Genomic DNA, 27,037 nt, shown 5'->3' on the forward strand with positions numbered 1-27,037 from the left:
CGTTAGGCGCTGTAAATTAATGATGATAATAGTTATGCATTTTAATTCTCACACTATGAATATCTTATTCACATGTATGTGCACATCAATTTTATATTATCTTTTCGCTCACATTTGTAAAGCACTTTAGAAAACTAATGTTGATAGGGCGCTATATAAATCTTTTAATTACAATTACAAAGTCCCAGGTAAGAAAAAGATGATATAACGAAAAGTGATCAATCTCATAACTCCTACAAGCAATACAAAATAGAGAGTTGGGCAAACACGGACCCTTGGACATACCTGAGATGGAATCAGGTGGCTAGGGGGAGAAAGAATCCACTGTCGACTGGTCACACCCGCCGTGAGCTCTATATCCCAATCAGGTAAACGGAGTAATCCGCAGTCAAAATCAGTGTGCCAAGAACGGCCTAACAATCGCTAGATTTGTCGGTACAATAAATCACTACGCATACTCGAAGTCATTACATGTAGTTTCGTTTGATATGATTTTGATATTCGTTTATTTCGTCATACAGTTTTGGGATTCCATAATAAAGATATCATTCAATGAGATAACAATGTCCATTATCATGTTTTTGTTTGTTTGGTTTTTTTTTTCGGGGGGGGGGGCGATATACATGTACCACCTCGCCATTATTCAAACCACAGCGTAATGCTTGGACGAAGAATGGGACTATTTCGTTGGCAGGAGTAATTTATTCTACTTGTGAATGAGTCCGTAAAAATGTTTCTATCTAACGTTTCATTTACCACAGAAAAAGAAACAGAAGTGAAAGTCGTATAGGAAAGGTGAAGATAACGAACAGCGATCAATCTCATAACTCCTCTATGTCATGTAATGCCTCCAGGATATCTGGTTTTAAAATTACATATAATTTCAAAAGTAAGGAAAAGCGGTCCGTACTCTATTTATACAAGACGTGGAAGTCTAACAGAGCAATGAAACTACGTAGTACAGACTACCATTAAGTACATATTCAATCTCATACTTCAAACATAATAACTATCCCATGTCAATCTGGTTTTCTTGTAAACTGTTATGAAATTTGTTGAAATTATAAGATCTCGCCATCACCTGTGATTTTGTAAAAGTGGAGTATGAAGTTTTTTCTATGGAAATTTCAGAACATCATAATGTCTGGGTTTCTGTTGGTATGTACATAGCATGGTTTCCTGCACAGGCACCTGAAGTATGGATATTACTACCCCCCTTTAATATTTTTGGTGGCAATAATTTCTCTGAAATGTGTGAATTCTTGGTCTATCTCATCCCTCTTTCGATTCATGTAATCGTTTCACGCTTTTTGTAAGCTTTAGAGATTGACCTTCTACCGGTATAATAAAATACGCTTTTTGTAAGCTTTAGAGATTGACCTTCTACCGGTATAATAAAATACACCTGGATCCCCACGGGATTTTATACAAAAGAAAGGCATGCTGCCCTTTGTAAAAGTTTCCAAACAAAATCCTTAAATGAATTAAAAAAAAGACCCCATCTACCATCTGGAATTCCGTCTAATACCGGCGACTTTTTATCTTCCATATAATATCTGCTTCTTCACGTTCCTTAATAGACTCCCGAAATGGTTTTTCGTTTACAATTTACCTTTTCCTATCAAAACTGCTTGGTTGTCATCAAAGTGATTAGTGTCGTAGATATGTTAGTAGAAATTACACTCCATTTAATACATATAATATGTATATATATTGTTTACATTATTTGGATACATTTCATGAAAGTAAATACATAACATTCACCGAATTAGGTACCATAAATTAAGGGAAAATAAACAAAAGATATAAAACCAGTGTACAACACCAGGTGTGATAAACAATCAAAAGGTAAACCAAATGTTCCCTAACAACCAGGTGTGATAAAAACAAAATCAAAAGGTATAAACGAACTGTCTCCATGCAGACAGACGGCCTATGTTGTTAAAACTTCCAGTAGAGCAGCAAGTCTGATTTAGGTAGGAATGACATCACGTCCGAATGTAAGATCCAATTCATCTTTCAACATTTGTGCTTTTCTCTTGATTGTGTGAGGGACACTGGTTTGTTTTGCGATGTAATACTTCATCTTTTTATAGTAACCTTCTGCCATTTTAAATTCCCTCCGTTTTGTTTGAAATTCGGTAATTTTTTTGTCCAAATCGTCTTCCATCAAAAGCCAGTACAGACGCAGTGGAACTTGGTGGATGCTTGGATCGCTGATACTATTCGGACGAAGTGAGCGGAGGGTTTCTTTCTCCATCTGACGAACATGACTTAGTTTTGTGTTCATGTTATATTTCCTACATACATCCTTCATTGCGATATCATTCATCTTCTTGATGACTCTTTTCGCATCTTCTCTGATAGAACCATCGGGATGTCTTTCATAGTCTATAAACCGAGCTTTTGATCTCCAACTCAAAACAAAACTGTCTCCTTCACTGTCAAGTTTTTCTAAAAGTTCGTTCAGCTCTTTCCGGATGAGTTCTGTTTTTAAGCGGTTTATGAGCGGTGACATAGCAGAAGCATCACTGTAGTGTATTCTTTGCAGACCACGAATTTCATCTTTGTCCTCTTCAAAGTCATTTATGCTAGTGTTTGTGGAGTAAGTGGCATTTATGTTAGCACAAATGCCTTTTGCGATGGCATCAACTCTTTCTCGTCTCTGCGTTTTCATGCTTTGGTCAATGAAGTAGAATATCTCTTCGTGAACTCTGTCCTCGAACTTCTTTTGTAATTTGTTCTCTTCTAGATACCTTCATATAATTCATTTAAAAATTTACTTTTAAGATTTATAAAAATTACAAATATAAACATCCATTTTATAACGTGAAATATAGTTATTTCTAACTTGAAATGTGATATGCTGTTTTAAATGTCTAAATTGGTACTTTTTCTGGTTTTCATAGACTTCTGGTACAATTGCTGTGACGTCACCAGCCGCATACTGTATCATTTCCTCTGTCATTGGCCGTTTTGCCCAAAGATCGCCAGTCATTTTCATCCATTCGCTCTTAAATAGGGAAAATATTTAATTTTAAATATCAAGTTGTTTATCGGCGTACCTATTCATGTGTAGCCATTGCGTACAAAGATGCCATGCCAGAAATATATATACTGCAATGGTCTGAATTATTGATAAAAGAAATACCTTATTGATGCAGATTGCATACATTTATAAGTTTTATACCTGTAAATCTTCTTTGTGTTCCGACACGCCTTTCTTCCCTGAATATTTCTCACAAATGACATCCAATTTAAGAAGAGGCGCCAACTTACGTCCTTGGTGTTCTTGGATCACAAGATTTGCGACCTGTTTAGAAATAGATATCCTGCATTCAATAATATCGACGGATCTTTATCATGTAGCAACTGCGACCTAAGTGATCTAATTTCACCTAAATATTGAAAGAAAGATTTTAGACACCTGCAAGTTTCTTATTGAAAGTTTTCTCCCATATATCAACGGTGCCGATCCAGATACAGTATGAAATACGAATACTTCAAACATTTCCAATTTCCCCAAATTACCAGGCGTTCCTGACGTAGAGGGCACGTATCAGAGAGAGAGAGAGAGAGAGAGAGAGAGAGAGAGAGAGAGAGAGAGAGAGAGAGACTGAACAAAGGAGATACGTAAAGTGTGTACCTGTGTGTCAAAGACATTTTGAAGAGTCACATTGAATTGATAGTACAACGCCGCACTGTCATTTGCACACGACTGGATCACCTGAATAAATTAAACAATATCAGCTTCAGTAAAGCATTCCATTACTTATAGTAAAAATCACGAATACAGATATGTAAAGGAAAAAATAGGAAATCAGTTTTGCACTTTGTGTGAAGAAAAGACATGATAAGAAGAACATGCTTCGTGAATTTGGATGATTAAGGTCGGCAGATACACAAAATTCTACAGAAAGAAATATCATGGGATGTTTTCTCTAAAAACATCAAACGCACCAGTAACGTGAAGATATTAAGATTATGTGAAAGTTTTGATTGTTTTGTTTTACGTCCCATCGATAATTTTTCACTCATATTAAGACGTCACCAGCTGTAAGTGAAGTGTCACAAATTTAGACCTGTGTTGAGCGCTCAGGGCCGTAGCAGTGAGGGTTCGTTATCGTGCCAACGCCTGTCTGGACACGTGACCTACGTTTTTAAAGTCATATCTGAAAGACCCGTTATTCTCACCTCTAAATACCGAGCGTTTGGCGAAGTCCTGTGCAATCACTACCTATGTTAACGTCTTAGGTTTAACGCGACCATGGCACGAGCGGGGCTCGAACTCACGGCCTCCTGGTTACGAAGCGAAGTTTTGGGTGTTTTCAAAGTTTTCACGTTACGGATTTGAATTTCAATAGAAATATGAAGATTCAGGTTAGGATGTAGTGCAAGAATAAGAATGAAGTTCAGGGAAAATGGACATACGTTTCATCAATAATAAAACATGCATGTACACACAACTTCACATTTATCTATGAGTTATTTATATGGCGTATCTAATCTACTTAAGGTATTCAATGTATAACGAAAGGATAACGAACAATATTGAAAGATTTAAATCAAAATAAATGTTTATTGTTAAATAATGCTGAAAGTGAAGTAGATTCAATTCACATGACAATTTAATGATTAGAAGCTGCCTAATTTGCAACTGAGACTTTTTGGAAGAGTTATTCGCCCTTGGTAAAAATAAGAACAATATAATTTTCTAATAGATATGTGCGGTAAATGATTAATTTTATTTCATCTTTTCATAAAGAGAAAGTGTATATAACTTTTTACCAAGAGATGTGTATGAAAATATAATTTTAAGAAATATTTTAATAAAACATGTTCTTCCCATAAACTTCAATATAAAATTTTAGGTGAAATAAATCAAGCAGCAATCCATATTTTGAGAATTTCTATGGTGGATTATTTTTATTTGATGAACCCTTCAAAATGATATCATGATTAGAACAATCCCTCCAGCCATTTACCAGACATGAAATATAATCATTATACATTGGATATATATTTTAAGGTACGTAACATTCCTCATTGCATTCATAATTAAAATGTATTGATTGATTGTTTAACTATGTTAACGCTCGAGAATCTTTCATACTGCACTTGATTGACACCTGTGACCTAGACCAGATTCTAGATGTTCTATTTTTAGAACGATGTTGTCATAGTGGAATAGAAAGATGATACCATTATACTCGACGTTCTAGAAAGGACGGCTCTTGAAGCTTCATTATTGTAGAAATGGACATGTTAATAAGCACTTGTTCAGCATTCTACAAGCACTATACGGAGTTACATTTGAGAATTGGATTGGGCTTAGCGACCGATTTTTTATATTCTCGATTGTGAATTCAGTTCGGTCTTAAACCAGCATCGGATAGTGTTTTTGTGAACTAGATCTACTGTAAGTTAGTAATATTTTTCATTGATGTAATTTTCTGTAAATAATCGTAAATAAAGTGTTAAATCTTTAAATTGTTTGTGATGGATTTCTGCTGACATTCTGTTATTTTGATACATAACACAAATAAGTAATACAATTACCTTCACAATAGCAATCGACTCCAGAAGTTGTCCCAATTTCCCCCCTTTCAACAGATCTTTATTACGTTGAATATCGAACAAATAGACGTCCCCGGAATAAGTACCCACTTGTACCAGAGTCAGAGGACCGTCTCTGCCTAGTGACACCCCTTCGCAGTCCACAGCCAGAACCTCTTCACGTGACAAGATGTCAACTACCTGACGGCAACGACTGATGTCCTCAATCACTTCCGGTTTCTTTGCCATGTTTTTCTGGTTTTAGGACATGTATTGTTTTAGAAACAGATGAGTAAATAACAACATACATGTACATGTAAGAATATTTTGTTCCATAAACCATATACACTAGTAAATGCAGGCAAGTGAATAAAGATAATATTCTCCCCCTCATCTTTTATAAGCTTGTATCACTATTCATTGCACCGGAAGTTTTGTAAGTCTTGTACCTTGTATAAAATCATATTTAAAAGAGTATATGTTAGTGCTAATCAAAATATAACAATTATATGTACTATCTAATTCACTTTTATAATTTCAAGATATTTAAAAGTTATCGTAACACACTAGTGATCAACTGGATTAAATCATCGGTGGTCATATAGTTCTGTTGGTAGAACATCTGATGGATTATATTTCGTATAATCATTTGACTATTATTGGGGTATAGGTAAGAAAAAGAACCTGTTTAGAAAGAATGTTTTACGTAGAATTCTTCTAGTAAAAGAAAGAGAGAGGATTTTGTTTTACATTTTTCAAATGTAAGGTGGTTTGAATACGATTTTAATTGATGGCACATATATCAACGACTGATTGATAATTAACAGTAGATATAAAAAGAGCACATGAGTAGAGAATGCAGGGACCCGGGTTCGAATTCTGGTTTGGTTTGATGCAATTTTTCATTCCTGTTACATTTCGTGCCATAGACCTGTCCCTGAATTAGGCAGATGATAAAGTTCTGATGGGTAAATACATTAACGGAGGGAGAAATACGGCGGTCAACTGGGTTCGATCCCCGGAGGCCAGACAGTTGGTAGAGCAGATGACTATATAATGCAGAGGACCAGTCTTCGACCCACTGGATTTCCCCCATCCTGTTAGACAGAAATTTATCAAATGAAAGAAAATGAGCAAGCTCACATACCCTACTCCGCCACAATAAATGACAATGCTATGCATAAAATGCAACCCTTTACATCTTAGTGTTTATTTGGATGGCAGCATTTTGAGAATATGGAATTGGCATTACACGTACATCATGTCTTTTTTGTCGTTGAACGTATATGTGGTTTGTACAGGAGCTAAATGTCTATGTTCAAAAGGAGAATAACTCCCAGAAAAAATAAATCAGAATTTCTTGTAAATAACTACAAAGTTTCCTAAAATTCTGTTGAGCGATTTCAGAGGATTTTCGCTGACAAGAACAGGACTGACGGACTGGTCAAAAACATTATATTCTCCGCAACTCGTTTGGCGGGGATATAAATACAGTGTGCTTAATGCTATTTCATAGATGGATTAATCGTGCCATGTGCTGGCAACTAAATTATAAATTACTTTTGAAACGTTGCTGAAGAAAAAGATTTGAAACTTCATTTTGCTAACTTTGATTGGAACATGTTACTCCTTATGCACACGGCTTCACAAGTTTTATATTATATGGTATAAATTGGTCAAAAACTAGCTTGATTTCTTAAATAACGAAATTCTATAATAGACCATAATTTCCTTTATGGCATTGAATTAATAGTGCAGATTACTATACTTTTAATTACGCAATTCATTATTAAATAGGAAATCGCTACAAATGTTGTATATTTACCTTGCTCTTTCATGAATAAATAAGATTTATTTTTAGAATCGAGTCATAAATTTTTCAGACTATTTTCTGAAAAGGTCTTTTCATACGAGTTAAATGACCTGAACCATCATAATGCAGAAGAAAAGTATCTTCAATCTATAATCTGAACAACCTAGCAACCTAATAATCTTTGGTAATTCATTAATAAATCGTTCTAGCCGATAATTATAACAAACCAGAAACGTGAGATAAAAATAGAACACTCCAAATACATGTACCTACCGTAATTCCCAAAAAAAAATGTCGAAATATATCTGTAAATGTTTTATCAGTTTGGGTGTATTCAGTTTCCTAACCACTGATTACACCTGAAATATAAAATCACTTTCATTATCACTTTCTTTATATTTACCAAGGATTCGAGGTATTTTTAGACAACAGGATTTTTATTATTTATCTACGTGCAATCAAGGTTGCACAGGGATGTTATACACATCCTGGGTAACGACTTTATACCTATAAATCTTTCATATCGCAACACCAGCTTTTTTTTCTGTTGACCTAAATATGTTGATTAATTTTACACTATAAGATATAGACAGTTTTCATTTTTATTAGCATTACATGATCTCTAAATACGTAAAAACACCACCAGTAAACGATCATTCAAAGTCATTCTTTTCCGAAGATAAAAAGACGTGATAGTTTGCATTTTTTTCAACAGTTAAATACCGGTAACCATGCCTCTCTCTATTGATTAAAGAGTTTTTTTTATAAATGAAAGAAAGGTACTTAAGGTTAACATGGTGTAAACTTCAAACTAGACAGGATTTTTTCAGTATCTAGTGTGACTTGCGTTCACATGAATGAAGGACTGTAGGTGTCTTTGTAAGCCCCTAATCAAACGTTGTATTTCCTGCAGTGCCTGTGTCAGTTCATCTAATGTTTGAATTGACGGTGTCCTTTGACAAACTCGGCGACCAATGATGTTCCAAAGTTTGGCCAGGGCATATTAATGTCGCAACTGAGTCTCTACGCAAGTAACCCTGCACAGCACGATTACAATGTGGTAGGACATGTCATACATGAAAACTGGGCTTGGTCGAAGGTGATTTCAAAATTAGACACAATACATGTACATGAAGAAAGAGTTACCATTGGGGCTACATGTAGGTTCCAACGTTGGCGAACTTGACACCATTATATACACGTTGCTTTGTGGTTGAATGTAAGTAAATGTCTCTCTTTATGGGTCTTCTTGCACCATAGCCAAATGACTTCAGTAGAGTCTGAACTTTTCTCGTTGAAAGCAAACGATGTGGCAACCATTTCCTTTTTAAAATTGAGCTATTGATTAGAACGTCTAACCATCCTTGTTTTTTTTCTCCGGAACAGATTTGTTTTACAGGGTTTTAACACGATCTTTGATGTCATTTTGTTAACTGCCACTTTCCGACAAATCTACAGATGGTTTAGGTTGATGAGGGTACCCTCTTCATGGCCAATTTGTCTCAATGACATGTATACATATTCCCTCATTCCAATAATCTGCCATCGGATTGGATTTGAGACTTGCGGAGGACCCATTTCGATCTGCAAGAAAAGTAAACCTAATTTGTCAAACTGTACAAGTTAAAATATAAATCATAGCATAATGTACAAAATTTGCAATTCTGTAAGTGATTACAATAGCAGCAAGGGCGATTCTCGGCCAACAGAGTGGACAACAGACAATTAAATACAGGTATACTGTAATTCAAAATTATTGCTGTTTTCAAAATTGTTATAAAGGATTCAATTTCGTGTTGCAATGCCTTTTCCCATGTGTATGTTTCAAAGGTAACCAATTCCGTGGGGATCCGGGTTAGAATAGGTCCTCAGTACCCCTTGTTTGTCGTAGAAGGCGACTAAATGGGGCGGTCCTTCGGATGAGACCGCAAAAACCGAGGTCCCGTGTCACAGCAGGTGTGGCACGATAAAGATCCCTCCCTGCTCAAAAGCCATAAGCGCCGAACATAGGCCGAAATTTTGCAGCCCTTGACCGGCAGTGGTGACGTCTCCATATGAGTGAAATATTCTCGAGAGGGACGTTAAACACACAGGCACTCGACGTTTAGCTGCATTACTTAAAATATTCGGAGAAAAGTTCGATATAATATAATAATTAGACCCCTACCGTTTAGAAACAACTCTGTCAAGGTCTTACCTCTCGCATCGTCATGGTGAACTGGAAATAAAGTCCATTTATCGGCTACAATCAACCGTCAAACATCGTCTACTGCTTCTCAAATGCGAGAAATCGCTGAAAGGTGGACGTACGTTGACATAATTTTGGGATAGCCCTTTTTTCATTGGTCAATAAAATTAAAAATAGTAAATATTATAATTAGCAGTAAATATGTACTAGAGAGCGAGGTAATATATCTTGAACACTATTCTATGAATATATACTTTATTTTATTTTTTAAACGTTAAACATGATAACTTCACTTATTCATGCATTCGTTGTATTAAAATTAGCCTAGTTGAAAGTAAATGTCATTACGTATTTAAAAGAAAACTTCAAAATTGAATTCACACGCACGTGCGCCTACACGTGGGTATACTCTCAAACGTACACAGTGACATTTATACATCTAAATGTCCTGTCCTGCTTATCTGTAAATTTTCAGTGTTGTGACTATGGGTGACAAAACGTGGGTCATGAGCATTTCCAATGTTATTTGGTAATGTGATAAATTTCCCGTGCCAGCCTGTTTGCAGGACTCTGCAACTACCCTGCATAATGTAGTCTCGCTTTCCCCAGACTCTCGCCCTCGAGACTTTGCACGAGCGAGAGTCTGGTACGATAGCTATTTAATTTTTGCAACCAGTAGAGGGCGCTAAACAAAGAAAATAATGACAACAACAATGGCGACTCCCAAGAAAGAACATGACCGGATTTACTTTTCTAATAAGGATATTTGCGTTTGTTGTTCCTCAAAAAGCAAACAGAGATATTTCGTTGTGAAGATTGACAAAAGTAAAGGTCCGGCATTTGATTTAGTTAGTTACTTCTACCAGAAAGACATTAGCTTGGAAGAAAACATCGGGAACTTCACCTGTATATCATGCTTCAAGTTGCTGGAGCGAATCAAAGATATGGACTGCAGGCGCTCACATTTACATAATAAAGTTATGTCAGCCTCTCAAACTTTCAAAGTGATTACGGTGAAGAAACGTACTATTAATGAAAAAGAAGGTCACACGCCTCGGATGTCAAAGCTTCCGGATCTGAAATCCACCCCAGTCTATTGTCAGAGACTTGAAGTTGAACTGCCAGGTAGGCTAATCTACACTGATACAAAATGATATAATTTATCGTAGTTATAACATATTTCAGGAATGTAGACTATGATTTGAAGAGCGATGTTTTGTAACATTCATTACTTTGGATATTGCCAAGTTCATTGAATTTATTTGCTCTTAATTTTCAGTATCCCCCCTATTACAGAACCATATGATAACATTGGTTAGTAGTATGATGTCCATGGCACTATACTAAAGGTTTAGGCAGAGTCAATATGGCCACATGCTGAAAATTTACTTTACATTCATGGGAAAAACTGAAATGCATGGTTTTGCTGTCCCGGCTCATGGGTCAGGGGTTCGTACCAGGGTTGGGCGGTTAAAACCGCCCCTGGTTTTAACCGTCACGGTCAATACTCCCCAAGTGATCAATACTGGTCAATAATGGTCAATTGTGATTTAAACTGTCCATTTTCCTATTTTTGTACATTTCTTGCAAAGATATAGATAAATTAAGTCTTTTGCATTATATGGATCAATTGTTGATTATTAATATTTTTCATTAGATAATCAAATGTAATTTCATAATTTAATATATTTGGTTTGCTGAAACTGACCGAAATATCTACAGTACCTACTAGAGGGTCACAGTTCTATAGCAAAGCTTGACAATTTGGAGACAGACCTCTTAATACATGTACCTGGACAGATTAAGAATAAAGGTAGCTGGGCATTACCTGAGCACAGGAAGCAGAGTAGACAGGTGTTAATAAGCATAGGCTGGGACCAGTGTGCCTGTTATTGTTATGAAAACATCACCAACCCACCCCCTCAAATCTTTATTCAACAGTTAAAATGAAGATTGATGAAACAAAACTTATAGGTAGTTCTTGTTAAACTAAGGAATTAGAACAGAAACTTTGACATCATCCCTAATTCAACAGTCATTTGTACATTATTTATTTAATATTATGACTTATAAGTATATTATAAACTGATAGTGCATGTTATGAATTACAATAGTTACCATAATGGTCACTTTATTTAAAATAAATAACACAGACTATAATGACAAAATAATTTTCAATCGACCTGTAGTGACCGGTTATAACCACCTGCCCTGTCAATACTCATATTGACCACTTTTTTGCCAACCCTGGTCCGTACCTGGGGGGGGGGGGGTTGTAAAAAAACAAAAACAGTGTCTGTAGTGTTGGTAAAATTTAATGTCCCCTTTCTCCATATGAAAAAAGTAAATTATGTCCTTTTCTTTTTCAGGCTCTCTTAAAAAAACACCCAAACCACCAGCTAGGAGTAAGCTTGCGTCAAGGTCATTATTTTCTCCCACTACAAAGAAAGAAACAGATAGTCTTGCTGTGCCTCTCTCACCTTTAAGGAGCAAACAAGTACATGATAAAAAGAACGTGCAGATTTCTCGTAAAGCAAAACTCAAACATACAGTGTCATTTCGTTCATCAAATCTTGTTGAACAGCTGCTGCCATTTACAAAGGCTCTGGCCAATGGTAGTATCAGAAAGGCGTGTGCCTTACTTTTGAATTCTGATGATAAAGCAGTGAAAGAAAGTGCACAAAAGGCATTTCAAATTGTGGTAGATAGAGAGTGTAGTAGCTTTTCTAAGCATGATATGGACATTAACCTCAAGAAGACAGAAACCAGTGATTTGGAGACTTTTGACTTGAAGAAACTTCAACAAGATTTTGAAATCCATGCACCCTTTTTATGGGCTTGTGCTTCTCAGGCAGGAACATCACAACACAGCAAATCATTTGACTGTGTTAAAGTTTGTGCAGCTTTGTGTGTCCTGATTCAGGGGAGATCAAGAATTTTGAATTCTCTTCAACATGCTGTAGCCATAGCAATGTATAACAATCAGTTGCAAAAAAATGGATTCTTAGTGTTATCAAAATTAGGATTTTCTGTATCGCATGCAACAATGAATACAAAGTTGAATCTTGCTAAAACACAAAATGAGAAACTTATGAAAACTTATAAAGGAAGTTTGGAGAACTCTGTTGTATGCAAGAGCAATGTTGATAGGATTGTAGCTGAGCACACATATGCAACTGAAAGCTCATCAACTAGTGGAGTGAATGAACATTCATATGCAATGTACAATGTAGAACCACAGGAAGACAGTGCACCTCTGGGTTACAGATTCAATCTTGATAATCTGGACTTTCATATCCAAGTTCGAGAAATGACAAAAGAGCATCAAAATGTTTCTCGACATTATACACAAATTATGGCCTTGGTAGATCGGGTAAACTGTGAACATTTGTCAGATGAGCCAGTTGGAGATTTGTTGAATGTGGACAACAGTGAATTTTTTCCCACAGTGGAAGATAACTACACCTTGAGAAAAGACATGATACATGTTGTTTCAAACATTCTTGTGGAAAATCTACCATCCTTTGAAGTGTTTAAGAACATTTACCCTACACACTTCTCGCACATTTATTCCAACGAAATGGCAAAGAAATCAACAGTGGTATATCCCTCACTAAACATTTTTGTTGAAAGTTCATTTAGTTCATTATTTACAAGATTTGAATTCGTTTTGATGTTGTAATATAATTGGTAAATAAAAACACATATATTTTTACATTCATTGTATTTCTCATCATTGAAATACATTGGAAATCTACACGAGTAATACACTCGAAATCTTGTCACAGCGTATGAATACACAACAGTAGTCTGCTACATGTAAACACTGTAAATAGAAAATACATGAAGTTAAAATGGATGATGGATTCCAACCTGATTTCATTTCAAATTTTGAGGATATGGACACCTTAGAGCTGTTATCTGAAACAGATTTTGATTCCTTGCTGGTGAAATTACCAAAAAGCAGTAACTTTTAAATATGTAAATCTACATGTAGAAGAAAAACCTTAATTGCCTGAAATACCCAATTCCTCTGATCAGCCACAAGCAAAATTACAATTAAAAGTATCTTACTTCGATTTAAATCTTTTGAGAGTGAAACAGTCTAACACCATTATCAGACACTTTCATTCCATAATTTTAAAATTTTCCTTTTCCAACTTTTTGAATAGAGAATGTAAGTGAAAATGAATTGAAATGTAATTAAAGATACTTGACTTTTTAAATTTAGTAAAGATGCATTAAATTACTTGTAATCCCCCCTACCATCTCATTATACATACTTGTAATTGAAAGCAAAGTCAGTTATAAATATATTCAATTACTTTTTTAATTAACCCATCCCTGTTCATGTTTGCTGTGGTTTAATTAGAAATCAGTCCTTTCCTAACCCTGAGTAGTTAATTACTAACATATTGAGATGTCTAATACAAAATATTTGTTATTTTGCAGTATTTTGATGCATGTTTTTGTTAAAATGTTTCTTGTTCCTTGTTGCAGTTCCTTTCTTTTTTTTGATGTAGAATCAGCAGTGTTTTATTGCAGTACTTCTTGCATTCAGTTAGTAACATGCAGTCGGTAAGCATTTATAGTTAAGAAGTTTCAATGTAAGTACTATTATGGGTACACTCAAAATGTATATTGACACATCCATCAAAATAAAACTTAATTCAACTGTTTCATCATTATTAATGTAAGTTATTAATTTCATTTTACAAACTTAATGTAAACATGGTAATTTAAGGAATATTTTGCTTAACATTTACTGCTAACTGTTGATTTCATTTTTTAATATTAACTTTATGGAATTTGTAGATTCCACTGGGCATCTTGCTTAAGAATGAAAATAAAACCAATGATATGATTGAGATCCTTGAGCACCTGCAACAGTATGTCCCTGGAGCCAGATCAGATGCTGAAATGGAACATATTCATGAAAGGTTAATGGTTTTGTTTTTAACATGTTTAATAATGTGGGAAAAATTTATTAGCATGCAGTAAGTATTTATATTTTATGACAAATTGATAATTGGTTTTCAGAGAGGACAGAAATCCCCAAATGCGGGCAATTCCAGTTGGAGGTGACCAACTAACTTGTGAGAGGATAAGAGGTGCTCATATGGCCCGTCTTGATGCTGATAGCCAAGAGGAAAGATTGGAGGGATTGATAACGATGGTTGAAGACTTTCATGAGAAGATAAACTTTCTACAGGTAATGCAATGAAATTTAAAGGTGCAATCATATGTCTTTTTCATTTGAAACATGTCTTTCACTTTGCTGATACTGCATAAAAGCTAAATGAATATGTTGTAAAAGCAGAATGGGCTGCACCGAAATTGTGAATTTTGCAACCCAAGGGTTCTGACTTGAATGCAGGACCAGAATTGTTATATAATGTTGATATAACTTATATACAAAGGTAATATTAGGATTTAGCTTTGATATGTACAACAGGAAATTTTTTTATAGGAATTTCTTGCTTAAAACATTACATTTTTTCAGGCAATGATGGATAGATTCTACAAAACAGCCAGTGCAAGAGAAGCAGGAACGTTATACCAACTAAGAAATACCATCAATAGGAGAAATGTGGTCAAAAACGTGAGTGCCGATTATCATGCTGTTGGATCTTTCATTGATTTAGTGACAAGTGCACATGTGATTGCAGCAGCTTTGAAAGCATTTGGCATGTCAAATATTGAAGACCCATGTCCAAAAATCCCTATGTTTACTGATCAAGCTGATGAAGGTTCAAGGAAGAGACTTTTGGATAAAATAGTTGGGGATATGGTGGACACGTTTTTCTTGAACAGCCTAGCAGTAACAGTGAATAGAATTGAGGGTAATGAGAATGGCATTGAGGGGCCAGTTACTGATGATGGTGTGTATAATTATGCAACAAATGTAACCAAATACGGACTTTTGAGAAAAATTTCTGTTTTGGCCACCAGAAGCGGAGATGGCATTCGACAAATAAGGCACTGGAAATATGCCCTGTTAGTGTATGACCTATCACACAAGATAAAATACAGACTTGAATCATTCCTTCTTTTAGCTGGTGTGAATGCAGTCTTCACAGAAAAGCAAAGACATCAGGTTATTTGGAACCGTTTTGTAAATTTGTCTGGTGGAAAGGATAAAAATCTAGATGGCGATTACGTGATGGAGTTGCTCAACAAGTACGCAAAAGGCCGAGTTAAATTACTAGGACCAAATCAAACACCGGAAGTTGTAGACAGAATAGGCAAAACCATGATGTTTTGTCATAATGTGAATGAAAAGCTGGAAAGAGAAATTGGTGTCCATCCAGGAGGAACTGCTCATGCACAAAGAGATAAAACACAAGATATCAGAGCTGTTGTGAACCAGTTAAAAAATGCGGACGTATTTTCTGTTATTAGTGGTAGGCGACATAACTCTTTCAATGAACAGTTTGACATGTTCCACAATGTAGATTCACAAGTCCTTCATAAGTGGTTAAATGACAAGAAACTGGAGTATTCAAATGGAAAGTATGCATTTTAACTGACTTGATACATGTAAATGTGCTGAACACTAGTGAAAAATTGTGTAGAATTATTTTTTCACTTTAGAGTAAAATTAGCTCTAAACATGTTAACTCTGAGAATTTTGCTTTGCTGTAAAAATATGTTCTTATGAAAAAGAATGGCTGTATATCCACAATACATTTTGTTCTTTTGTATGGGTAAATAAGTTTGCATATTTAAATGCCTTGCTGATGTTTGTTCTAAAATTATGTCCGGGTCTGGAGATAATATAAAACTTGTACCATACTCATACTTAGCCATGTTTGTTTTGAGTACACTTCCTGTATACTTGAACAAATTTGAGCATGACTCCATTTGAGTATGATTTTATAATTTTTTTTTATAACTTTCACTTTTGAGTACGATTTAGAGCACTGAGTTTGAGCTTGAGTATGAAAATGTGCTCCAAAATGTTTTATAACCTCCAGGCCAGATCAAACTATGTACGAACCCAATATAAGGAATGTAAGCCTCTCAAACAATACACAGACATTTTTTGATAAGAATGTTTATTGAGACAGTGCTTTGTGTCACATGTATGAAAATGGGGTGTACAATCAGGAATAATACCTGAAGTTATGAAAATCATCAATGTTACTTCTCTGTTTACTGTATACATATATATCAGAGATAAAGACCTTCTAAAGCACTTTGAATCAACATCTACTTGGACCCTTTACATATTAATCTGGAATAAATGTAGACCAGTTATTTCATCATCATGTATTAAATGTTGGGGCCAGATGAAAATGAAACTATGGTAAATAAATCAATCATCAAGTATTTCATCAATAATATCCATCACTGATCTTGCAAGATGTCTGTCAAATATGTACTCTGACAATAAATCGTCAACACTACCTATATAGTGAACATTATTTACAATGGAATCAATTAATGAATTGCTCAGTCCAGTTAGAATGCCAACATTCAGTAAAGATGGAACATTATCCTCTAGACAGGTTTCTCTATACTCCTTAAGTTGTGCATGTATTTGGATGCGCTGCGATTCAGCCACAGTACGACAAATCACTAAGTCACATTTTGAGGCTACGGAACACAAAGCATTATCATCTTCCAAGTCAGAAAGAAGGGCATCATGCAGTGTTGGACAATTTAAACAATCACATGTACGAAAACAAATATCACAGCACAAATGTTTTGGAAGTACTGGTAAAGTTTTGGCAACATCAGGTGTGAAGTATTCTTCCAATAGAGCTCTCCTACATGTGTCAGCAGTTGCATATGACCTCAACAGGCCGACTGCAGGATTCAAACATATTTGATCACATTAATTTTTTGACCAGCAGGTAAGTTTGAGCTTCTAGAACACGTTTATGATAAAAAAAAAAATTTTTAAAATTCTTAAGATTTTGGGGGTGGGGGGCCATTTTTCAACTTTTCTTTAACAAACCTTACCAACTTAAATCGGCCGTAAAAAATTTATTCCGCGTGATATTTTAACCAACTTGGTGTCAAAATGTAGGTAATTATGTGTACTATAGATTGAAAATAAGTTTCATAACATTTTTTAAAGGTTTCGAGGAGACGCTGGGTCGTTTTTACACCCACCCCTATTTTTTTTTTTTAAAAATTCACTTTTGACCGTCTATAAAAATTTTATTTGGTATACTACAATAAAAAACTACATATCAATGGATAGATATTTGTAATACCTATCCAACAACACCAAGTTTGTAAAGATCGATTAATAAATACGGAAGTTATAAGACCGCAAAGTCCGAATTTGTACGAAAACCGAAAAATTTCATATCGATGTCACTTTGAGTGCCTGTATCTCAGGTATCGGATGCGACAGAACAATGGCACCTATTTTCCTGTTTAGGTACATCCTTTGGACATTTTATGTTAAAATTGGGAGGAGATAAAGTTCTGATTTCAAGGAGAAGCTGGGTCATTTTTAAACCCTACCCCCCTTTTTTTTTAAATTTTCGGGTTTTGACGCTTCCTCATCATCTTTGCATGTAAAATTTTATATTTCTTTTTTCATAATTAGGTAGATCTATTCAATACCTATCGTTTGATACCAAGTTTGTTTATTTCTATGCATAAATACGATCCCCAGAGCCCGTGATATCGGCGCTTCCGCGCGAAATTTAATTTTTGAAAAGAAGTCCCTTTTCGCGCGCCTATATCTCCGTTCAATAGGCCCCCAAAATGATCTACTTAGTATCAAAAGTTGCTAAATTTATTAGGCAACATTGTATTAAAATTGCAGGCCAAAATATTTTTGAATTCAAGGCGAGGGCGGGTGATTTTTGTAACCTACCCCCAATTTTTTTTCCCGGTAATTATTTTGACCGCTTATAATTTGAGCTAGGATGCTTGGATTTTATTGAGTATTATATCAATGGAAAGGCCTTGTCAATACCTACAATTAGACACCAAGTTTGTATAATTCCATTGATAAATGAATATTTTATAAAGGATTGAAAATGGAAATTTTCGAAAAATTAACGGAAGTGTCCTATATAAATCTACTCTTTGTCTGATGTTTGATATCATATTGGAAACAAATTAGCATGCAATTATAGCCCAATAATGTATGTTTGTGGGAAAAAAAAAATTTTGAAAATCGGTTAAGAAATGGAGGCACAAATTGAAATTCATTACAGCGAACAAATCGCAAAAACGAATAGCCGCGGAATTCCGGCTCTGTGCCATATTCAATCCCTTCTGGTACCCATACCAATTAAGATATCGTCATTTTGAAATTTCTAATGGAAAGAGCACCCCATTTACTACTAAATAGCAGTTCTAAACTTTATTTTACTATTAAAATTAAGAAATCGCAGACGCCCGGAAAAGGGGACAAATTAACGGCGATTTTGACCAAAAGGATTTTTTTCGCATTTTTGACACGAGTTAAAAGGTTCATTAATGTAATTACTAATAATGTTTTGATATTAATCAAGAGACAGGAAACATGTAAACAGATTAGGAGAATTTCAAAGACTACTTATAAGAAATAAAAGTTTAACTGCCGTTCAAAATAGCAAATACATCAAAAATTCAATGAAAAAATGTTTATGGGTACCCCGGTATTTTAGCTCTAGGGAGATTACCCAGGAAGGTAGAGACATGTTCTACCCCTCAAAATACTCTAAAAGAATGTATCTATTTGGGAAAACTAAATTAAAGTCGATTAATTAACCCTCCGAGGCAGAAATCACCGTCCAATTTGCCGCATCTACCGAAAATACGGAAAATGCTTTCCAGGTCCGCAGGGGGTCCCGCATTCGCTCCGGGGTGCCTATACGGAGCTAGATAGAGCACTGCTGATATTTTTGTTAGAAAGAGCATGAAATTCTAAGCAGGGTACCATGTTCGATTGCTTTTTTAAAGCCCTTTTAGGGCCATAGAAAGGGCGGCTCTATATAGACTCTAAAGCGGATTTCTATATGAAAGGGGTAGCCCTCGGTATTTTAGCTCTACGGGGACTATCCTAGTAAGTATAAACATGTTCTACCCCTCAAAATACTCTAAAAGAATGTATCTATTTGGGAAAACTAAATTAAAGTCGATTAATTAACTCTACGAGGAAGAAATCACCGTCCAATTTGCCGCATCTACCGAAAATACGGAAAATGCTTTCCAGGTCCGCAGGGGGTCCCGCATTCGCTCCGGGGTGCCTATACGGAGCTAGATAGAGCACTGCTGATATTTTTGTTAGAAAGAGCATGAAATTCTAAGCAGGGTACCATGTTCGATTGTTTTTTTCAAGCCCCTTTAGGGCCATAGAAAGGGCGGCTCTATATAGACTCTAAAGCGGATTTCTTTATGAAAGGGGTAGCCCTCGGTATTTTAGCTCTACGGGGACTACCCTAGTAAGTATAGACATGTTCTACCCCTCAAAATACTCTAAAGGAATGTATCTATGTGGGAAAAATAAATAAAAGTCGATTAATTAACCCTCCGAGGCAGAAATCACCGTCCAATTTGCCGCATCTACCGAAAATACGGAAAATGCTTTCCAGGTCCGCAGGGGGTCCCGCATTCGCTCCGGGGTGCCTATACGGAGCTAGATAGAGCACTGCTGATATTTTTGTTAGAAAGAGCATGAAATTCTAAGCAGGGTACCATGTTCGATTGTTTTTTTCAAGCCCCTTTAGGGCCATAGAAAGGGCGGCTCTATATAGACTCTAAAGCGGATTTCTATATGAAAGGGGTAGCCCTCGGTATTTTAGCTCTACGGGGACTACCCTAGTAAGTATAGACATGTTCTACCCCTCAAAATACTCTAAAGGAATGTATCTATGTGGGAAAAATAAATAAAAGTCGATTAATTAACCCTCCGAGGCAGAAATCACCGTCCAATTTGCCGCATCTACCGAAAATACGGAAAATGCTTTCCAGGTCCGCAGGGGGTCCCGCATTCGCTCCGGGGTGCCTATACGGAGCTAGATAGAGCACTGCTGATATTTTTGTTAGAAAGAGCATGAAATTCTAAGCAGGGTACCATGTTCGATTGTTTTTTTCAAGCCCCTTTAGGGCCATAGAAAGGACGGCTCTATATAGGCTCTAAAGCGGATTTCTATATGAAAGGGGTAGCCCTCGGTATTTTAGCTCTACGGGGACTACATAGGTAGGTACGGACATGTTATACCCACCAAAAGAATCATAAAGAATGTATCTATTTGGGAAAAAGAAAGTAAAGTCGATTAATTAACTCTACGAGGAAGAAAAAGCCGTCCAATTTGCCGCATTTGCTGAAAATAGCGAAATTCGCGTTGTGGGCCGCAGGGGTCCTGCATTCGCCTCGAGGTGCCTATACGGAGCTAGATAGAGCCACGCCGATATTTTTGTTAGAAAGAACATTAAATTCTAAGCAGGGTACCATGTTCGATTGTTTTTTTCAAGCCCCTTTAGGGCCATAGAAAGGACGGCTCTATATAGACTCTAAAGCGGATTTCTATACGAAAGGGGTAGCCCTCGGTATTTTAGCTCTACGGGGACTACCCTAGTAAGTATAGACATGTTCTACCCCTCAAAATACTCTAAAGGAATGTATCTATGTGGGAAAAATAAATAAAAGTCGATTAATTAACCCTCCGAGGCAGAAATCACCGTCCAATTTGCCGCATCTACTGAAAATACGGAAAATGCTTTCCAGGTCCGCAGGGGGTCCCGCATTCGCTCCGGGGTGCCTATACGGAGCTAGATAGAGCACTGCTGATATTTTTGTTAGAAAGAGCATGAAATTCTAAGCAGGGTACCATGTTCGATTGCTTTTTTGAAGCCCCTTTAGGGCCATAGAAAGGACGGCTCTATATAGACTCTAAAGCGGATTTCTATATGAAAGGGGTAGCCCTCGGTATTTTAGCTCTACGGGGACTATCCTAATAAGTATAGACATGTTCTACCCCTCAAAATACTTTAAAAGAATGTATCTATTTGGGAAAACTAAATTAAAGTCGATTAATTAACCCTCCGAGGCAGAAATCACCGTCCAATTTGCCGCATCTACCGAAAATACGGAAAATGCTTTCCAGGTCCGCAGGGGGTCCCGCATTCGCTCCGGGGTGCCTATACGGAGCTAGATAGAGCACTGCTGATATTTTTGTTAGAAAGAGCATGAAATTCTAAGCAGGGTACCATGTTCGATTGTTTTTTTTCAAGCCCCTTTAGGGCCATAGAAAGGGCGGCTCTATATAGACTCTAAAGCGGATTTCTATATGAAAGGGGTAGCCCTCGGTATTTTAGCTCTACGGGGACTACCCTAGTAAGTATAGACATGTTCTACCCCTCAAAATACTCTAAAGGAATGTATCTATGTAAGAAAAATAAATTAAAGTCGATTAATTAACCCTCCGAGGTAGAAATCACCGTCCAATTTGCCGCATCTACCGAAAATACGGAAAATGCTTTCCAGGTCCGCAGGGGGTCCCGCATTCGCTCCGGGGTGCCTATACGGAGCTAGATAGAGCACTGCTGATATTTTTGTTAGAAAGAGCATGAAATTCTAAGCAGGGTACCATGTTCGATTGCTTTTTTGAAGCCCCTTTAGGGCCATAGAAAGGACGGCTCTATATAGACTCTAAAGCGGATTTCTATATGAAAGGGGTAGCCCTCGGTATTTTAGCTGTACGGGGACTATCCTAGTAAGTATAGACATGTTCTACCCCTCAAAATACTCTAAAAGAATGTATCTATTTGGGAAAACTAAATTAAAGTCGATTAATTAACCCTCCGAGGCAGAAATCACCGTCCAATTTGCCGCATCTACCGAAAATACGGAAAATGCTTTCCAGGTCCGCAGGGGGTCCCGCATTCGCTCCGGGGTGCCTATACGGAGCTAGATAGAGCACTGCTGATATTTTTGTTAGAAAGAGCATGAAATTCTAAGCAGGGTACCATGTTCGATTGCTTTTTTGAAGCCCCTTTAGGGCCATAGAATGGACGGCTCTATATAGACTCTAAAGCGGATTTCTATATGAAAGGGGTAGCCCTCGGTATTTTAGCTGTACGGGGACTATCCTAGTAAGTATAGACATGTTCTACCCCTCAAAATACTCTAAAAGAATGTATCTATTTGGGAAAACTAAATTAAAGTCGATTAATTAACCCTCCGAGGCAGAAATCACCGTCCAATTTGCCGCATCTACCGAAAATACGGAAAATGCTTTCCAGGTCCGCAGGGGGTCCCGCATTCGCTCCGGGGTGCCTATACGGAGCTAGATAGAGCACTGCTGATATTTTTGTTAGAAAGAGCATGAAATTCTAAGCAGGGTACCATGTTCGATTGTCTTTTTCAGCCCCTTCAGGGCCACAGAGAGGACGGCTCTATAAAGACTCCAAGGGGGATTTCCATATGAAAGGGGTAGGCCTCTGTATTTTAGCTCTACGGGGACTACATAGGTAGGTACGGTCATGTTATACCCACCAAAAGAATCATAAAGAATGTATCTATTTGGGAAAAAGAAATTGAAGTCGATTAATTAACTCTACGAGGAAGAAAAAGCCGTCCAATTTGCCGCATTTGCTGAAAATAGCGAAATTCGCGTTGTGGGCCGCAGGGGTCCTGCATTCGCCTCGAGGTGCCTATACGGAGCTAGATAGAGCCACGTCGATATTTTTGTTAGAAAGAGCATTAAATTCTAAGCAGGGTACTATGTTCGATTGTCTTTTTCAGCCCCTTTAGGGCCACAGAGAGGACGGCTCTATAAAGACTCCAAGGGGGATTTCCACATGAAAGGGGTAGGCCTCTGTATTTTAGCTCTACGCGGACTACTCGGGTAGATAGGGACATGTTCTACCTACCAAAAGATTTCTAAAGATTGTATCTATTTGGGTAAAATAAATAAAAGTCGATCAAATAACCCTCCGACGAAGAAATGGCCGTCCAATTTGCCGCATCTACTGAAAATACGGAAAATGCTTTCCAGGTCCGCGGGGGTCCCGCATTCGCGCCGGGGTGCCTATACGGAGCTAGATAGAGCACTGCTGATATTTTTGTTAGAAAGAGCATGAAATTCTAAGAAGGGTACCATGTTCGATTGTTTTTTTCAAGCCCCTTTAGGGCCATAGAAAGGGCGGCTCTATATAGACTCTAAAGCGGATTTCTATATGAAAGGGGTAGCCCTCGGTATTTTAGCTCTACGGGGACTACCCTAGTAAGTATAGACATGTACTACCCCTCAAAATACTCTAAAATAATGTATCTATTTGGGAAAAATAAATAAAAGTCGATTGATTAAACCTCCGAGGCAGAAATCACCGTCCAATTTGCCGCATCTACTGAAAATACGGAAAATGCTTTCCAGGTCCGCGGGGGGCCCGCATTCGCCTCGAGGTGCCTATACAGAGCTAGATAGAGCCACGCCGATATTTTTGTTAGAAAGAACATTAAATTCTAAGCAGGGTACCATGTTCGATTGTCTTTTTCAGCCCCTTCAGGGCCACAGAGAGGACGGCTCTATAAAGACTCCAAGGGGGATTTCCATATGAAAGGGGTAGGCCTCTGTATTTTAGCTCTACGGGGACTATATAGGTAGGTACGGTCATGTTATACCCACCAAAAGAATCATAAAGAATGTATCTATTTGGGAAAAAGAAATTGAAGTCGATTAATTAACTCTACGAGGAAGAAAAAGCCGTCCAATTTGCCGCATTTGCTGAAAATAGCGAAATTCGCGTTGTGGGCCGCAGGGGTCCTGCATTCGCCTCGAGGTGCCTATACGGAGCTAGATAGAGCCACGTCGATATTTTTGTTAGAAAGAGCATTAAATTCTAAGCAGGGTACTATGTTCGATTGTCTTTTTCAGCCCCTTTAGGGCCACAGAGAGGACGGCTCTATAAAGACTCCAAGGGGGATTTCCATATGAAAGGGGTAGGCCTCTGTATTTTAGCTCTACGCGGACTACTCGGGTAGATAGGGACATGTTCTACCTACCAAAAGATTTCTAAAGATTGTATCTATTTGGGTAAAATAAATAAAAGTCGATCAAATAACCCTCCGACGAAGAAATGGCCGTCCAATTTGCCGCATCTACTGAAAATACGGAAAATGCTTTCCAGGTCCGCGGGGGTCCCGCATTCGCGCCGGGGTGCCTATACGGAGCTAGATAGAGCACTGCTGATATTTTTGTTAGAAAGGGCATGAAATTCTAAGCAGGGTACCATGTTCGATTGTTTTTTTCAAGCCCCTTTAGGGCAATAGAAAGGGCGGCTCTATATAGACTCTAAAGCGGATTTCTATATGAAAGGGGTAGCCCTCGGTATTTTAGCTCTACGGGGACTACCCTAGTAAGTATAGACATGTTCTACCCCTCAAAATACTCTAAAAGAATGTATGTATTTGGGAAAAATAAATTAAAGTCGATTAATTAACCCTCCGAGGAAGAAATCACCGTCCAATTTGCCGCATCTACCGAAAATACGGAAAATGCTTTCCAGGTCCGCGGGGGTCCCGCATTCGCTCCGGGGTGCCTATACGGAGCTAGATAAAGCACTGCTGATATTTTTATTAGAAAGAGCATTAAATTCTAAGCAGGGTAGCATATTGGGTTGTTTTTTACAGCCCTTATGGGGCCAGAGAGAGTGCGTCTCTATAGAGACTCTAAACAGAGCAGAAGGGGTAGCCCTCCATATTTTAGCTCTACGGGGACTACCGCGGTAGTTAAAGACATGTTCTATGCACCAAAAGATTCATAAAGAATGTATCTATGTGGGAAAAATAAATTAAATTCGATGATCTAACTCTCCGAGGAAGAAATGACCGTCCAATTTGCCATATCTACCGAAAATACCGAAATTCGCTTCCTGGGCTGCGGGGGGTGGGGCGCATTCGCGTCGGGGTGCCTATACGGATCTAGATAGAGCAATGCTGATATTTTGGTTGTAAAGAGCATTAAATTCTAAGCAGGGTAGCATATTTGGTTGGTTTTTTGGCGGCCTCTTTAGGGCCATAGGGAGGAGCGGAGCGGCCATCGAGGACAGCTCGCTTTCTCGGCAGCAGCAAAATCAGAGACATCATTTGCCGAGGCGAGGAGGGGAGCGACCGTTGAGGACAGTTCGCTTTCTCGGCAGCAGCAAAATCAGAGAAACATCATCTGCCGAGGCGAGGAGGGGGGCGACCGTGGAGGACAGCTCGTTTTCTCGGCAGCAGCAAAATCAGACATCATCTGCCGAGGAGCAGGGCGGCCGTCGAGGGGAGCGCTGATCTCTCAGTGGTCTACTGTGTTTTTCGTATTGTAGGTGTATTTGTATTATTAACAAAAATTTAATTCTATATTCGATTGAATTGGTATATTAATGATACTGTAAAAAGTGTTTCCTCATCTAGGCACGAGCGGGACGATCTTGGCACGTGCCAGGTAATTTACAGGTAGCGTTGTTTATTCTGAGGCACGCGCCCTTGTGTATTCCAGGTAAATCCACCTCATGCAGGCACGTGCCAGGTAATCCAGTGGTAAACTTTTATTCTAAAGCACATGTCCTCTTTTATATCATGGAAAACAGTACGAAATACTTTTTAGATTAAATAGCTAGAATAATATATAGCTTCACATATTTCTATTCATCTTTTTATTGAGAGGGGTAGACTATCCCCACTGAAAAATCGAATTTTTTATTTATCAAGGTATGTTTAAGTTCTTTATATCATTTTATTCCACGTGAGAAGACGAGAAAAATGATATCAATATCATAATTATATCTTTAAAAATAAAAGTTCCAGTTCTCAATATGTGTGGAGAACCTGGAGTCGGCCTTTTTTTTTTATGTGGCAAATTCTGACACAAAAAAGGCCGTCTCCAGGTTTTCCGATCCAAAACCCAGATATCTATACATTAAAGTGTTCGTCTCGACGAGACGAGAAAGAATATGTAATTAGAATTTCAGTGGCTCCAAAAATAAAAAAGTTATTGACTGAAAACTTTAGGAATTGGACTTAGACTTTTTGTCGAGGAGTAAAATGCAATCCTTATAGGGGGTGATTGTCTTATTATACACACTACAGCATTGTTTCTTACACCATTTTTCTCGTCTCAACGAGACGAAGACAATGGTATCAAACACAAGGAAATTGAACAATAAATAAGAATTTCACAGGCAAATAGGTAGTCATTTTTATCGTTCCTAGCAGAATATCCTCCTGTCAAAAATCAAATTTTTTATTTATTAAAGTATTTTAAAGTTCTTTATATCATTTTATTCCACGTGAGAAGACGAGAAAAATGATATCAATATCATAATTATATCTTTAAAAATAAAAGTTCCAGTTCTCAATATGTGTGGAGAACCTGGAGTCGGCCTTTTTTTTTTATGTGGCAGATTCTGACACAAAAAAGGCCGACTCCAGGTTTTCCGATCCAAAACCCAGATATCTATACATTGAATTGTTCGTCTCGACGAGACGAGAAAGAATATGTAATTAGAATTTCAGTGGCTCCAAAAATAAAAAAGTTATT

General features: G+C 37.3%; 2 protein-coding genes across 11 annotated transcripts; one reads left to right on the top strand and one right to left on the bottom strand.

Moving 5' to 3' along the window:
• Positions 1–1,663: 1,663 nt before the first annotated feature.
• On the bottom strand, positions 1,664–7,815 carry LOC125682402 (uncharacterized). Of its 6 annotated transcripts, none has more exons than XM_048922941.2 (7): positions 7,643–7,768; positions 6,533–6,653; positions 5,560–5,811; positions 3,647–3,727; positions 3,191–3,313; positions 2,892–3,013; positions 1,664–2,756 (listed from the first exon to the last, which is right to left on the bottom strand). In XM_048922941.2, exons 2-7 carry the CDS (start codon positions 6,650–6,652, stop codon positions 1,973–1,975), a joined length of 1,482 nt encoding a protein of 493 aa, XP_048778898.1. In that variant the 5' UTR covers position 6,653; positions 7,643–7,768; the 3' UTR covers positions 1,664–1,972. The 6 variants fall into 6 exon arrangements, with proteins under 6 accessions (XP_048778898.1, XP_048778899.1, XP_048778900.1 ...); XM_048922942.2 differs by having other exon boundaries at positions 6,472–6,653; positions 7,643–7,763; XM_048922943.2 differs by lacking the exon at positions 6,533–6,653 and having other exon boundaries at positions 7,643–7,815.
• Positions 7,816–10,128: 2,313 nt separating this feature from the next.
• On the top strand, positions 10,129–16,968 carry LOC125679870 (uncharacterized). Of its 5 annotated transcripts, none has more exons than XM_056153746.1 (6): positions 10,544–10,682; positions 11,927–13,158; positions 14,058–14,135; positions 14,373–14,497; positions 14,598–14,769; positions 15,061–16,968. In XM_056153746.1, exons 3-6 carry the CDS (start codon positions 14,127–14,129, stop codon positions 16,081–16,083), a joined length of 1,329 nt encoding a protein of 442 aa, XP_056009721.1. In that variant the 5' UTR covers positions 10,544–10,682; positions 11,927–13,158; positions 14,058–14,126; the 3' UTR covers positions 16,084–16,968. The 5 variants fall into 5 exon arrangements, 3 of the variants coding, with proteins under 3 accessions (XP_048775282.2, XP_056009721.1, XP_056009720.1); XM_056153745.1 differs by having other exon boundaries at positions 14,081–14,135; XR_008799878.1 differs by lacking the exon at positions 15,061–16,968 and having other exon boundaries at positions 10,129–10,682; positions 14,058–14,497; positions 14,598–14,621.
• Positions 16,969–27,037: the final 10,069 nt, after the last annotated feature.

Source organism: Ostrea edulis, chromosome 2 (genome assembly GCF_947568905.1).
Source record: "Ostrea edulis chromosome 2, xbOstEdul1.1, whole genome shotgun sequence".
In the NCBI taxonomy this organism is placed as follows: domain Eukaryota; kingdom Metazoa; phylum Mollusca; class Bivalvia; order Ostreida; family Ostreidae; genus Ostrea; species Ostrea edulis.

Coding starts and splice junctions, on each gene's coding strand:
- LOC125682402 (XM_048922941.2), bottom strand. CDS start 6,652: ATGGGGGAAATCCAGTGGGTCGAAGACTGGTCCTCTGCATTATATAGT. Junction 5,812..6,532: donor GTATTTCTCCCTCCGTTAAT/GTATTTACCCAT, acceptor TCCTAAAACCAG/AAAAACATGGCAAAGAAACC. Junction 3,314..3,646: donor AAAATGTCTTTGACACACAG/GTACACACTTTA, acceptor ATTTCTAAACAG/GTCGCAAATCTTGTGATCCA.
- LOC125679870 (XM_048919325.2), top strand. CDS start 10,259: ATGACAACAACAATGGCGACTCCCAAGAAAGAACATGACCGGATTTAC. Junction 10,683..11,926: donor ACTTGAAGTTGAACTGCCAG/GTAGGCTAATCT, acceptor TTTCTTTTTCAG/GCTCTCTTAAAAAAACACCC.